At 32.7% G+C, this 16,390-nt stretch overlaps 1 protein-coding gene across 9 annotated transcripts; it reads left to right on the forward strand.

Annotated features, from left to right (window-relative positions):
• Nucleotides 1–6,132: 6,132 nt before the first annotated feature.
• LOC125874126 (putative pentatricopeptide repeat-containing protein At1g12700, mitochondrial) lies at nt 6,133–16,015 on the forward strand. Of its 9 annotated transcripts, XM_049554961.1 has the most exons (5): nt 6,133–6,618; nt 12,535–13,985; nt 15,228–15,306; nt 15,614–15,703; nt 15,875–16,015. In XM_049554961.1, exons 1-2 carry the CDS (start codon nt 6,154–6,156, stop codon nt 13,840–13,842), a joined length of 1,773 nt encoding a protein of 590 aa, XP_049410918.1. In that variant the 5' UTR covers nt 6,133–6,153; the 3' UTR covers nt 13,843–13,985; nt 15,228–15,306; nt 15,614–15,703; nt 15,875–16,015. The 9 variants fall into 9 exon arrangements, 6 of the variants coding, with proteins under 6 accessions (XP_049410918.1, XP_049410919.1, XP_049410913.1 ...); XR_007447230.1 differs by lacking the exons at nt 6,133–6,618; nt 12,535–13,985; nt 15,228–15,306 and adding exons at nt 8,830–9,464; nt 9,772–9,832 and having other exon boundaries at nt 15,664–15,703; XM_049554959.1 differs by lacking the exon at nt 6,133–6,618 and having other exon boundaries at nt 12,017–13,985; nt 15,614–15,663; nt 15,875–15,948.
• Nucleotides 16,016–16,390: the final 375 nt, after the last annotated feature.

The raw sequence follows: 16,390 nt of genomic DNA on the forward strand, positions 1-16,390 counted from the left end.
TTGAAGGTGTTTGAATACCTGCTTTGTGAAAACAAGGGGAAATCATAGTTCAGATTCCAACAAAGATAACAGTTAGTAATTTTCTTCGTCTAGTATTTGTGATGGTGGGAGATAGCAAGCATCTAGTGAAATACTCGAGGTGGTTCAGATACCATCCTAATAAAAAGGAAGTGTCAATCATCTATGTCTGTTTCAGACTATGTGAATTTTCTATAGTCAATTTGTAATTCTCTTGAGATAATGTAGTCGGTGTAATAATATAGCATAGGGAATTATGAAGGTGGTAGAATTAGGTAGATGCTTAGGCTTTTATCAAATTTTTAGGGATATCTTGCGCGAAAATATTATGTGATTTCTTTTATCTATTTTAATTTTTACAAATAAAAATATCTAGTATTTATTGCGGGGAGAAAACAAGTATGCGATGGTTCAAATATCATGGGTTATCAAAAAGGATAGTTGATAAATAAAAAATGAAGTAATTGCAATAAATATTTTTATTGATATGATTCAATTGCATACATTATTGACATAGCACATACACGTGCTCTTTAATTAGGTTTAAGTTGAAATTTATGTCCAATTTTAAGTATGCATGACTCAAACTATGTCATCGACGGCCCTTTAAAGTTGTCTGTATAATTCATTTTAACACCTCAACTAAGAGTTGTACTTATTGAACACTTTTATCCATTTGAATTAGAACCATCTTAACATTTTTTTGACAATCAAATAAAAAATATAAAGTGAGTGTAGTACACTCTCAATAATGTGGCAAATTACCGAATAAATGATGTATCTGTGGCATTTTGAGTAAAAATAATAATATGACAAAAAAAAAGGAAAAATATTTCTAGGTATTGTCCACCTACCGTCGACTTCAACTTCTTTTTTCAAAATGTCGCCGTACATCCTCCATCGTCGTCCCATCATCACCCCCTCGTTTTCTGTTAATCATACTATGTTTTTCAGATCTGTTTTTTTTAGACATATATAAAAAAAAATGAAAAAAAAAGTTGAAACAGCAATCATTTCTTCTTCAGTTTCTTCATTTGTATCCTCTTTTTTCTGTCTCAGATTCAGGAAAAAGTTGAAGAAAAGTCAACAATTAATGTTGGAATTGAGTTATTTCAGTGGGAAAAAAAAGTTCAATTTTGATAAAAGGATTGTGAAACTGTTTGTTTGAAATTGAATCCTTCTTCAATTTCTTAATACTTATCTGTTACTGTAATATTACATCAACATTATTCATTTTCTAGTCTAGAAAATTCAATGATTAATTATGGAACTGTGCTATGAATAAATAATTCTTTAAAAAGAAATTTTGAAAATGCTTTGTTTTTAACTAAGCCCATCTCAATTTTCTACCCTTTATCATGTTTTTATTTTGGTGCTTAAAGGAATTTATTTACAGTAATACTTCTTTCATTTTCGAAAAGGTAATGATGCTTTTCAGATAAAAACGATAATAGTGACGGAGAGGGCAAAGAGAAGGGTGTATGCTGATGGCGGAGGCGGCAACGGAAATGGTGGTGTTTTGTTGAAAAGGAGGTATGGAGGAAGAGAGAGACTATTTTTTTAAAACTAAAATGTACTTCCACGCGCTAGTTATGTGTTGGTTGCACTTTTCATGTCATATCAGCAAAAAGTGTCTAATAGGTACGGAGTATTTGTTTTGAATAATATAAGTGTTCAATAAGTACAATGTATACTTAAAGTGTCTAAATGAAATATGAAAACAACTTTAAGTGGCTCTTTGTTGAAAAGGAGGTATGGAGGAAGAAAGAGACTATTTTTTTTAACTAAAATGTACTTCCACGCGCTAGTTATGTGTTGGTTGCACTTTTCATGTCATATCAGCAAAAAGTGTCTAATAGGTATTCGTTTTGAATAATATAAGTGTTCAATAAGTACAAGGTATACTTAAAGTGTCCAAATGAAATATGAAAACAACTTTAAGTGGCTCTTTATGACTTAAGTCAACTTGTAAGTATCCAATTGTATATGTGTACATGTGTCCTACGGGACATATACAAACTAGTTCGAAAACACCTGGAAAAGATAATAGAAATTTTAATTAAGCATGTACAATTTACTTTATAAAATATACTATCCAATTACAAGTAATTTCTTCCTCTCCTTTCTTTCTGGGTTGATCTTCATCGGTCAAATGATGAAGAAGATGAAGGATGTATATAGTCCTTGAGAAGCTTTCCTCCTCTTTCAACCATCACAAAACTATCAACCTAAGTCGCCGCCGCACCATTAGATCTGCCCGACGAGCACCGCCACCATCGACCTCTCCCTCTGCCGGCGAATCAATGGACTCAAGGAGGTTTCAATGCCAAGATCTCTTAAAGACAATGACAAGAGTATGGAAAGAAAAAGAAGGGGTCGGGCATGGAGATGGTTGCAAATGAAGGTTAAGTGGGTGAAGAAGATGGATGCCTTTTAATTAATTTTTAATTTTTATTTTATTTTATTCTTTTACTAATATTTTTAAAACTGAAATATAGTACTCACTCGCCTTAAGGTGCGTGAAATCACACACTTTCGCCAACTCAGTCATCTTAAAGACACATAAGCTTGGTCAATGGTCAGAGGGATTTGATAAATTGTGTTTTATTGAATTTAAGGGTCTAGATGACAAAGAGATAAGTAGAAGGGTTCATAATACAAATCGATACAAATATAAGGGTCCACCAGACCATTTCGCCTTATTATTTTTTAAAAGAAATGGCTGGCCAAATCTTTGAGAGTTCCATGAGCCAAAAAGGTAGTTTTTTTTTCTTTATAAACACTTTTTTTTTTTTGAAAAATACCTTTGAGAAAAATATACTTAGAAGCATTTTTAAATTTTTTGATTATACACTAATTGTTTCGAAAGTGTTTTTTTAAATTTATTACCCAAACACATGTTGTTTTTCATCATAAGTATTTTTTTAAAACCACTTTTAAAAATAACATTTTTCCAAATAAATTAATTGTAAAAGTACGGCCAAACTGATTATTGTGTGTACTTATTATTTTATCATCCCACATAATTAAAATATATATTTTAAGTATGCGTTATTTACTTAGATGAAGCCTTAATTATTCATGTAGTATACTTCTCATTNGAAATCAACGTAAAATCGCATGTCCAAACGCTGATTTCATCTCACGACACCATATTGTGATATGATATCGCATGGCCAAACGCCTACTTAAAGTGTCCAAATGAAATATGAAGACAACTTTAAGTGGCTCTTTATGACTTGAGCCAACTTGTAAGTATCCAATTGTATATGTGTACATGTGTCCTACGGGACATATACAAACTAGTTCGAAAACACCTGAAAAAGATAATAGAAATTTTAATTAAGCATGTACAATTTACTTATAAAATATACTATCCAATTACAAGTAATTGCTTTCTTGCATTTTAAATTTAGTTTGTTTTTCATTCCTCTACCTCAAAATCTATTTACTTACACGACCATTTTAAGGGATTATGGTGTTCGATTTTGGAGGGTATAGAAAATTCTACTTTTATATTTTTGTGGAATTTCAATATTATAAAATGACAAGAATTTAATTTTTAAAATATAAGGGGTTGCTTGATTACTAGTTAGAAAGAGAATTATTCATGCATTAAAAATTTAGTATTTCAATATCATATTTAGGATTTTAGTGGGTTTATCTAAAATTTAGCACACTAGTAGTTTGTTTGGATAAGTTTTTAGGAGGTCGAAAAATGTTTATTATTATTATTTGGTAAAATGGTCTGATGAACCCTTGTACTTGTATTGATTTGTATTCTGGATCCTTCTACTTAACTCTTTGTCATCTGGACCTTTAAATTCAATCAAAGTAAGATTTTTAAACCCCTCTCATCATGTGTGTAGTTCACTCCCTTAAATTGATGACATGTCATATCCATATCACCTATATCAATGACATGTCATAATTATCTTCATTAACTATTTTTTAAAATTTATTAACCAAAATTATTTAATAAAAAGTAAAACAATTAAATTTATATTTATTCCTTAAAATAAAATTTTGAAACTCCTAGGTCTTCTCCCTCATTCCACCATAAAACAGTCAAAAAAGTATTTCACTTGATGATTGGATCTTCAAATTTGGGTTATTTCCTTTATTTTTTGTACAATTGTTGCCGCATGTAAGGGTTTGATTTTTTGGTCGCACTCCTGTGGCTTTGTCGTTATGGCTTTCCCCAAAATTCTTTTCCTTGCTGCATTTCTTCCTCTCCTTTCTTTCTGGGTTGATCTTCATCAGTCAAATGATGAAGAAGATGAGATGTATATAGTCCTTGAGAAGCTTTCCTCCTCTTTCAACCATCACAAAACTACCAACCTAAGCCGCCGCCGCACCATTAGATCTGCTCGACGAGCACCGCCACCATCGACCTCTCCCTCTGCCGGGGAATCAATGGACTCAAGGAGGTTTCAATGCCAAGATCTCTTAAAGACAATGACAAGAGTATGGAAAGAAAAAGATGGGGTCGGGCATGGAGATGGTTGCGAATGAAGGTTAAGTGAGTGAAGAAGATGGAGGCCTTTTAATTAATTTTTAATTTTTATTTTATTTTATTCTTTTACTAATATTTTTAAAACTGAAATATAGTACTCACTCGCCTTAAGGTGCGTGAAATCACACACTTTCGCCAACTCAGTCATCTTAAAGACACATAAGCTTGGTCAATGGTCAGAGGGATTTGATAAATTGTGTTTTATTGAATTTAAGGGTCTAGATGACAAAGAGATAAGTAGAAGGGTTCATAATACAAATCGATACAAATATAAGGGTCCACCAGACCATTTCGCCTTATTATTTTTTAAAAGAAATGGCTGGCCAAATCTTTGAGAGTTCCATGAGCCAAAAAGGAAGTTTTTTTTTCTTTATAAACACTTTTTTTTTTTTGAAAAATACCTTTGAGAAAAATATACTTAGAAGCATTTTTTAATTTTTTGATTAAACACTAATTGTTTCGAAAGTGTTTTTTAAAATTTATTACCCAAACACATGTTGTTTTTCATCATAAGTATTTTTTTAAAACCACTTTTAAAAATAACATTTTTCCAAATAAATTAATTGTAAAAGTACGGCCAAACTGATTATTGTGTGTACTTATTATTTTATCATCCCACATAATTAAAATATATATTTTAAGTATGCGTTATTTACTTAGATGAAGCCTTAATTATTCATGTAGTATACTTCTCATTTTTTCCCTATATAACCTTTTTACTAATTCAATTTTGATTCTTTATTTGTCCCTTTTTACTTGTTATTTTTGACAAATCAAGAAAAAATAATATATTTTTTTACTTATATACGCTCAATCTATTTAGAGAGTTAATGTTTTTGAAAAAGGTAGAACCCCTTTAATGAGTAAAATGATTTTGAAATTCTATCAATTAATAGAGGTAAAATAGTAAACTCACTATGTCAATTATTATTTTCTTAATAGGTGTGTTAAAACAAAAATTGACAAGTAAATAGGGACAAGGGGGAGTAAATAGATCTCACCTACTTTATACATTTATACATGTATTAATTTGTGAGACTGTAAATTGGTAATCAATTAACGTATTTAATTTTATGCATAACAACTAAAATACTACTAAGCATGTTATTAGTTATATTAATTTTAATACATAAATAACTTACTTATTAACGAGTAAGCAAATTACCCTTCATAGTGTATTAGTTGCAACTTGTTTAGATGATTATTACATATTGTTATGTATTGTATTGTTTTGATTAATATAATATTTGAATGAAATGAATCGAGCATGTTATTATATAATTTCACACATCAATAATCTAAAGAATAAATTTATAACACTATAAATAAATATAGGTTCGACCATAGAATTATTAGAAAAAAATAAAAATATAAAATAAAATTATTAAATAATAACCCGAAGATAAAATGAAAAAAATAAATTAACAAGGTAATGATACTACCTTGTTCATTTGTTTGGATAGTTATTACCGATTGTATTGTTAATTTAAATTTAATTGGGCTCTAATATGAGTAGCACCGGAGCGACAAACCAAAAGAAAAATCCAAACTCCAAAGAAGAAGCTGTATATAAGTTTCTTGCAAAATTAGGGCACACGGAGATACAGCCATTGAAAAAGATGAAGAGAACTTCTCTGCGGAGTTGCAATGGTATTCCCTTTATCTATTCCATCTCTGGTTCGGCATTTACATTTAGAGCTTGTTCTTCATGCCATTACAGTAACAAATCAATTTCAGTAAAGGATAAACTTGGTGTAAATAGTGGCAATTTAGATGATGCTGTTACTCTCTTCCATCAAATGGTTACAATGAAGCCTCTTCCTTCAGTTGTCGATTTCTCTAAATTGTTTAAGACTATGATAAGTATGAAGCATTACTCACCTGTCCTTTCTCTTTTCCGACAAATGCGGAAATTGGGCATTCCAATTAATGGGTTCATCTTGAATAGTGTGATTAATAGTTATTGCCTGATGCATCGTGCTGATTTTGGATTTTCGGTGTTACCTATTTACTTGAAGAATGGCATTCCGTTTAATAGTGTTACCTTTACAACTCTAATAAGGGGAATCTTTGCTGAAAATAAGGTTAAAGATGCTGTTGAATTGTTCAAAAAATTGGTGAGAGAGAAGATTTGTGATCCCGATGAAATCATGTATGCAACAGTAATGAATGGGCTCAGCAAAAGGGGTCATACTCAGAAGACTTTAAGTTTGCTCCGGTTAATGGAACAAGGTAACACTCAGCCCAACATATATATCTATAGCATTGTTATAGACGCTCTTTGCAAAGATGGAAACTTAGATGCTGCTATCAACATTCTGAACGAGATGAAGCAGAAAGACGTTCTTCCAAACATAGTTACATATAATTCAATAATTGATGGTTTGTGTAAGCTCGGTCAGTGGGAAAAGGTTAAAACTTTGTTCTCAGAGATGGTGAACCTTAATATGTATCCAGATGTGCATACCTTAAACATACTAACAGATGGACTATGCAAAGAAGGGAAAGTCAAAGATGCTGAGGAAGTAATGAAACACATGGTCGAAAAGGGTGTAGAGCCTGATACAATCACCTACAATGCATTGATGGATGGATATTGTTTGTGTGGTCAACTAGATAGAGCAAGGAGAATTTTTAGTAGCATGATAGATAAGGGCATTGAGACCGACATTATTAGCTATAACGTACTAATAAAGGGATACTGTAAGAAAAAGAAAGTGGATGAGGCCATGCAATTGTTTTGTGAAATTTCTCAAAAGGGATCAAAACCCGATAATTTTACCTACAATACGATCTTGCAAGGTCTTTTTGAAGTTGGAAGAACTGGTGATGCAAAGCAAATTTACGCTGAGATGCTATCTGCAGGGACCAAGCCTGATATATACATTCATGTCACTTTGCTCAATGGTTATTATAAGTACGGACTTGTTGAAGAAGCTATGGCACTCGTTAATAAGTTAGAAAGAAACAAAGAATATACTAATATTGCATTTTATAGGGTTGTCATTAACGGATTGTGCAAAAATGGTAAACTCAACGAAGCACATGCTGTTTTCAAGAAGCTTTCTTTCATTGGATTACTCCCGGATGTGAGAACATACACTATAATGATTAATGGATTTTGTCTTGAAGGGTTGTTTGATGAAGCTAAATATATTCTAAGAAAAATGGAAGACAACGGTTGTTCTCCAAACAATGTCACTTATAATGTTATTGTGCAAGGATTTCTCAGGTGCAACAAAATTAGTGAAATGGCATCTTTTATGAAGGAAATGGATGGAAGGGGCTTCTCATTTGATGCAACTACAACTGGTTTTTTGATAGATGTTGTAAGGGAGAATCCTTCTGTCCTTGACATGATACCAGAGCTTCACTCGAAACATAAGAAGTGAATATATTGTTTGGTTTATTCGGCTACGCTATCCTGTGATACAATTTCCTTTTTATCCCTGCAAAAGAAATAACACCCTATGCATTTGCTAAAGTTGATGGCAATTAGAACATTGTTTGAGCTTTCAACACAGCCTAATGAGGAGGTACATCAATTTTGGTTTGAGTTTTTCTTCCCATTCTTCTCTTTCTTAGAAATCAAATGTCATTGCACTCTTAATATGAGAAAAAATGGTGACCATACTGATATTCTAAAAAATGGAATAGTGGTAAGTTCCCTTATGTGTCACATTACTACATCGAGTCCATATTAAGTGAATTATTGAGACTTTTTTCATAGTTCAAAGTAAGTGAATTATTCAAAGTTCACGAAAATTGTTGGAACTCTTTTCCATATTTACTCTTCATTTAATGAGATTCTTAACTTCTTTACATTTTCTAGGAGATAAGTTTGAAAATAATCAAAAGGGTAATAGTGGAAAATGGTCTAGAGCGAGTATAAGTCTAGTAATATCATTTTCAGTGCTATTAATATACAGGAACATCAAAACCTTCATGTTTCTGAGTAAACCCTCCCAGAAAAAATATCTATTAATTTATATGCAGGTTGATTGAGGGCAAGTTGCTAGTACAGGAATGGTTGCACCAAGTTATGTTCAGAAAGTTGCACTGAGTATTCTTGTTATAAATGTCGAATACCAAATTTTTTAAATACGCATGTCAAATATCATAATATCAGAAGTGTGGTGTCAAAAATTTCAGTTTTGGTATCTACCATCTTAGTTGTGCGGACTCTTCACTTTTGATGCCGCACCCATCTCGGATTCTTCAAAAATACACTACTTTTGGTGAATCCGACACGCACCCGTTGGCATTTTTGAAGAGTCCGAGCAACATAGTCTACCATACCATGCCAACCCCTATTTACGACCGAACTATGGAAATTTGTGCTATTAACCTGAAGATATAAAATGAATCTAGTTCGCACTAGCATATAACTAAAGTAATTCTCTTGACTTTCATTGTAGACATTAAAAACTTTTGTTTTATTGTATTGGATTTCAATGGTGTTCGGACCAACTAACACACACCTATACTAATTCCACGGTGTACCTACTTTCTCCCACCAACACTGGTACCTGAAATTTTGTCCACCAAGGCTTATATAGATGGAAAGAAATCAACTAGCTTTTTTGCCTTCAGTAGGATTTGATTCGAGACCACATGGTTCTTAATCCACTTCATTGACTCCTAGGCCACACCCTTTGGTGCACAATAGTGATATAGAAACTTTTTGTGGGCTGCTATTATGCGTTTTGCAATAGTTATGAGAACTCATTTAGTTGATCTTGCTTTTGTGGCTTCATTCCAACAACATTAGGACTTCTAAATTCTAATCAACCATGGTTATCATGAATTTAACATATTGTTTCAATATTATGCATTCATTACAATGTTGTCTCAGAAGGAAGATGGATGTGTTGCTGGTTTCTTGGAAGAGCGCTTGAACGTGGGTCTTAATTTCATTTTATCAGCCAAGGTAGGTTGCATCTTGACTTCTCTATCTTGTCGTAGCTCCTTCACAGAATACATGTTCCCAATGACTTTAATTTTGGGTTGAGGATGTTTCTCCTTCCCTCAATGACGCCGAAATATGAAATGCTTCTTGATTTCGTCCCACCTTTTTTCTGAGAGACGCATGGATAAAAACTTGGTAGATAAGGGGCACACCCCTCTATCTATTCTTTTCCTTCTTGCTTTTACTACTTGGAATACAATCAATCTCTCACAGTTTGGCTGTATAACTTTCATTATTGTCCTAAATGTGTTCTTTATCGCTTGTTCAGGCCGATCACAAAAAGAAGACTACAAGTTTGGCTTTGGACTCACAGTTGGAGAACAGATGAGGTAGTTTGAACAGGGATCAGGTTTTGATATATGAGCACAAGTAAAATTGAAAGCATCTTAGCAAGTGATCTGTTTTCTCAACGAGAAAAGAATTGACTTCTCACTTACTTACTACTTAGTCATTAAATACCAGCTTGAACAAGGAAAGTGGTCCCTTACCTTCTCTATTTCCTTCCCTGTGATTGACTGCTTTTTCTTCCTTTTTCCATACTTCAGGAGGAAGAGATCGCCGGGTTCAACTTCCACTGGTGATGGCGATTCCTTCTTGAAAACAGTATATTCAGTTGAATCTGAATATTCTAATAATAAGATCAAATCAATTCCTATTCGAAAAGAGGAAGTATATTTATCAAGCTGACATTGTTTCTGGAGCATCCTTATCAACTGGTGCAACTAGTCACTTGTAGTTGGCCTAGACACCACGGTTATCAATAAATATAAAGTTTATGTTTTACAACCCAAGATTTTGGGTTTTACATTATCCATGTGCTTTTATTGTGTGATGTGATTAGTGAAAATTCAGGGATTTGGGATTGAGACTTTATTTGTTTTGTCGTTGTACTTAAATGCACACTTACCAATTCTTTAGGTATGGTAACTAATCTTTCTAATGCACTTACTAGTCTGGGGTGTAATAATGTTGCTTCTGTTATGAGAACTTTGGTTGCGTGGACGCAAATGTAATGTTGAAATTGCTACATGATCATATCTCCATGTGTTAGCTTTATCATAGTTGTCATTAATTTTTTTTTAATGACGGTACTGTTCTGACCCACTTGTGTGTACCTTCAACTATTCAGCAAGTACATGTTACCTCCCACCAACAACATAGGTACTATGTATCATTGACTATCAGATATGTTTTTAGTTGTCTATGAAATATTCAATCTTGTAAACACTTTAAGATTTGAGTAACACATATATTTCCTTCTAAGTTTAGTTTATGAAGTTAGTCTTTAGAATCATTTGAATTTAATTTTAAGTTGAGTTCTAACTAACTGAGATAAATGCATGTTTCATGAAATAAGACACATTTTCTGAATATCCTTCAACATCTATAATCATGCCTTCTCTGTTAGGTAAAAAAAAAAGTTGTGTTTTCCAAAAATATGACTTATCAAGGGTGTGGTATAATTGGTCGATAAAGTGGATTGAGAATCATAAGATCTCATGTTCAAATCCAAATAATTAAAATGTATATTTTAAGTATGAGTTATTTTATACATAACAAATTACCCTTTAAGGGGTTGTTTTTTCGCTAGTTAGAGTTATTCACCTAGATGAAGACTTAATTATTCATGTAGTATACTTCATTTCATTTTTCTCCTATGTAACGTTCTTGTACAATTTTGATTCTTTATTTGTCCCTTTCTACTTGTCATTTTTGACAAATTAAAAAAAGATAATATTTTTTTAAACTTATTATACGCTCAATTTATTTAGAGAGTTAGTGTTTTTGAAAAAGGTAGAACCCCTTTAATGAGTAAATTGATTTTGAAATTCTATCAATTAATAGGAGTAAAATAGTAAACTCACTATGTCAATTATTATTTTCTTAATAGGTGTGTCAAGTCAAAATATGACAAGTAAATAGGGACAAGGGGGGAGTAAATAGATCTCACCTAGTTTATACATTTATAATAATTTGTGAGATTGTAAATTGGTAATCAATTAACGTATTTAATTTTATGCATAGCAACTAAAATACTAATCTTAAGCATGTTATTAGTTATAATATTAATTTTAATACATAAATAACTTACTTCTTAACGAGCAAGCAAACAACCTTTCATAGTGTATTAATTGCAGATTGTTTTGATGATTATTATATATTGTTACATAATATATTGTATTGTTTTAGTTAATATAATATTTGAATGAAATGTATCGATTATGTTGTTACATAATATCACACATCAATAATACAAAGAATAAATTTATAACACTATAAATAAACATAGAGTACACAATAAATTTTTTTTAAAAAAATAATAGTATACAATAAGATTATTAAATAATAATCCAAAAATAAAATGAAAAAAATAAATTAACAGCCTAACGACACTTGCCTTTTTTTGGATGGTTGCTAAGATTTTTTGAGGTGAATTTAAATTTAGTCCTGCTCTAATATTAGGGATGGGAATGGGCGAATGGCAAACCAAAAAAAAATCCAAAGAAGCTGAATGTATTAGTTTCTTGCAAAATTAGGGCACACGGAGATACAGCCATTGAAGAAGATGAGGAGAATTTCTCTGCCCAATTGCAATGGTATTCCCTTTATCTCTTCCATTTCTGGTTCGGCATTTACAATTAGAGCTTATTCTTCATGCCGTTACAGTAAAAAATCCATTTCAGTAATGGATAAATTTTGTGTAAATAGTAGCAATTTAGATGATGCTGTTACTCTCTTCCATCAAATGGTTACAATGAGGCCTCTTCCTTCAGTTGTCGATTTCTCTAAATTGTTTAAGACTATGATAAAGATGAAACATTACTCTGGTGCCCTTTCTCTTTTTCGACAAATGCTGAAATTGGGCATCCCAATTAGTGATTTCATCTTAAATATCATGATTAATAGTTATTGCCTGATGTATCGGGTTGATTGTGCATTTTCGGTGTTACCCATTTACTTGAAGAATGGCATTCCATTTAATACTGTTACCTTTAGCACCCTATTAAAAGGAATCTTTGCTCAAAATAAGGTCAAAGATGCAGTTGAATTGTTCAAGAAGTTGGTGAGAGACAAGATTTGTGAGCCTGACGAAGTCATGTATGCAATCGTCATGAATGGGCTAAGCAAAAGGGGTCATACTCAGAAGACTTTAAGTTTGCTCCGGTTAATGGAACAAGGTAATACTGAGCCCACCATATATATCTACAGCATTGTTATAGATGCTCTTTGCAAAGATGGAAACTTAGATGCTGCTATCAATATTCTGAACGAGATGAAGCAGAAAGACATTCCTCCAGACATAGTCACATATAATTCAATAATTGATGGTTTGTGTAAGTTTGGTCAGTGGGAAAAGGTTACGAGTTTGTTCTATGAGATGGTGAACCTTAATATTTATCCAGATGTGCATACCTTCAACATAATAACAGATGGACTATGCAAAGAAGGGAAAGTCAAAGATGCTGAGGAAGTAATGAAACACATGGTCGAAAAGGGTGTAGAGCCTGATACAATCACCTACAATGCATTGATGGATGGATATTGTTTGCGTGGTCAACTAGATAGAGCAAGGAGAATTTTTAGTATCATGATAGATAAGGGCATTGAGACCGACATTATTAGCTATAACGTACTAATAAAGGGATACTGTAAGAAAAAGAAAGTGGATGAGGCCATGCAATTGTTTTGTGAAATTTCTCAAAAGGGATCAAAACCCGATAATTTTACCTACAATACGATCTTGCAAGGTCTTTTTGAAGTTGGAAGAACTGGTGATGCAAAGCAAATTTACGCTGAGATGCTATCTGCAGGGACCAAGCCTGATATATACATTCATGTCACTTTGCTCAATGGTTATTATAAGTACGGACTTGTTGAAGAAGCTATGGCACTCGTTAATAAGTTAGAAAGAAACAAAGAATATACTAATATTGCATTTTATAGGGTTGTCATTAACGGATTGTGCAAAAATGGTAAACTCAACGAAGCACATGCTGTTTTCAAGAAGCTTTCTTTCATTGGATTACTCCCGGATGTGAGAACATACACTATAATGATTAATGGATTTTGTCTTGAAGGGTTGTTTGATGAAGCTAAATATATTCTAAGAAAAATGGAAGACAACGGTTGTTCTCCAAACAATGTCACTTATAATGTTATTGTGCAAGGATTTCTCAGGTGCAACAAAATTAGTGAAATGGCATCTTTTATGAAGGAAATGGATGGAAGGGGCTTCTCATTTGATGCAACTACAACTGGTTTTTTGATAGATGTTGTAAGGGAGAATCCTTCTGTCCTTGACATGATGCCAAAGCTTCACTCAAAAAATAAGAAGTGATATTTTGTTTGGTTTATTCGGCTACACTATCGCTGTGATACAATTTCCTTTTATCCCTGCAAAAGAAATAACACCCTATGCATTTGCTAAAGCTGATGGCAATTAGAACATTGTTTGAGCTTTCAACACAACCTAATGAGGAGGTACATCAATTTTGGTTTGAGTTTTTCTTGCCATTCTTCTTTTTCTTAGAAATCAAATGTCATTGCACTCTTAATATGAGAAAAAATGGTGACCATACTGATATTCTTAAAAAAGGAATAGTGGTAAGTTCCCTTATGTGTCACATTACCCCGTCTAGTCCATATTAAATGAATTATTTAGACTTTTTTCATAGTTCAAAGTAAGTGAATTATTCGAAGTTCATGAAAATTGTTGGAACTCTTTTCCATATTTACTCTTCATTTAATGAGATTCTTAACTTCTTTACATTTTCTAGGAGACTAGTTTGAAAATAATCAAAAAGGTAATAGTGGAAAATGGTCTTTAATTTTATGTCCTTAAATATTTTTCTTAAGGGTTGTGCCATACTTAAACAATTCACTTAATATGGTCTAGAGCGAGTATAAGTCTAGTAATATCATTTTCAGTGCTATTAATATACAGGAACATCAAAACATTCATGTTTCTGAGTAAACCCTCCCAGAAAAAATATCTATTAATTTATATGCAGATTGATGAAGGGCAAGTTGCTAGTACAGGAATGGTTGCACCAAGTTATGTTCAGAAAGTTGCACTGAGTATTCTTGTTATAACTGTCGAATACCAAATTTTTTAAATACGCATGCCAAATATCATAATATCGGAACTGTGGTGTCAAAAATCTCAGTTTTGGTATCTACCATACCATGCCAACCCTTAATTATGACCGAACTAGGGAAATTTGTGCTATTAACCTAAAGATATAAAATGAATCTAGTTTGCACTAGCATATAACTAAAGTAATTCTCTTGACTTTCAATGTAGACATTAAAAACTTTTGTTTTATTGTATTGGATTTCAATGGTGTTCGGGCCAACTAACACACACCTATACTAATTCCACGGTGTACCTACTATCACCCACCAACAGTGGTACCTGTAATTTTGTCCACCAAGGCCTATATAAATGGAAAGAAATCAACTAGCTTTTTTGCCTTCACTGGGATTTGATTCGAGAATACATGGTTCTTAATCCACTTCATTGACTACTAGGCTATACCCTTTGGTGCCCAATAGTCATATAGAAATTTTTTGTGGGCTGCTATTATGCGTTTTGCAATAGTTATGAGAACTCAATTAGTTGATCTTGCTTTAGTGGCTTCATTGCAACAGCATTAGGACTTCTAATCAACCATGGTTATCATGAATTTAACATATTGTTTCAATATTTTGCATTCATTACAGTGTTGTCTCAGAAGGAAGATGGATGTGTTGCTGGTTTCTTGGAAGAGCGCTTGAACTTAATTTCATTTTATCAGCCGAGGTAGGTTGCATCTAGACTTCTCTATCTTGTCATAGCTCCTTCACAGAATACATGTTCCCAATGACTTTCATTTTGGGTTGAGGACATTTCTCCTTCCCTCAATGACGCCGAAATATGAAAAGCTTCTTGATTTCGTCCCACCTTTTTTCTGAGAGGCGCATGGATAAAAACTTGGTAGATAAGGGGCACACCCCTCTATCTATTCTTTTCCTTCTTGCTTTTACTACTTGGAATACAATCAATCTCTCACAGTTTGGCTGTATAACTTTCATTATTGTCCTAAATGTGTTCTTTATCATTTGTTCAGGTCGATCACAAAAAGAAGACTACAAGTTTGGCTTTGGACTCACAGATGAGGTAGTTTGAACAGGGATTAGGTTTTGATATATGAGCACAAGTAAGACTGAAAGCATCTTAGCAAGTGATTTCTTTTCTCAACATAAAAGAATCGACTTCTCACTTACTTACTACTTATTAAATACCGGCTTGAACAAGGAAATTGGTTCCTTACCTTCTCTATTTCCTTCCCTGTGATTGACTGCTTTTTCTTCCTTTTTCTGTACTTCAGGAGGAAGAGATCGCCTGGTTCAACTTCCACTGGTGATGGTGATTCCTTCTTGAAAACAGTATATTCAGTTGAATTTGAATATTCTAATAATAAGATCGAATCAATTCCTATTCGAAAAGAGGAAGTATTTTTATCAAGCTGACATGGTTTCTGGAGCATCCTTATCAACTGGTGCAACTAGTCACTTGTAGTTGATTTTGCAATTTGAGACATTCTTTAGATATGCACAATATAGTTGTGTATAATAGACATACGACCCTTTCCTCAATCTGCGCATAGCGGGAAATTAGTGCTTTTAGACGTTCTTTAGAATTTGTAGAGTTGACTTATTCAGATGGAGAGATCTACCATTCTGATTTTATTATTTGTGACATATTTGGTTACTATGTGCTTAATAGTTAATACTACAAAGGTAGTTGCAGTAAATATCTTTTTAATATGATTTAATTGCAGTTACATTATTAGTAGGCGTGGATTAATCATCTATAAAATTAACTCAATCGATTTTGATTTGCT

Source organism: Solanum stenotomum, chromosome 8, assembly GCF_019186545.1.
Source record: "Solanum stenotomum isolate F172 chromosome 8, ASM1918654v1, whole genome shotgun sequence".
NCBI lineage: Eukaryota > Viridiplantae > Streptophyta > Magnoliopsida > Solanales > Solanaceae > Solanum > Solanum stenotomum.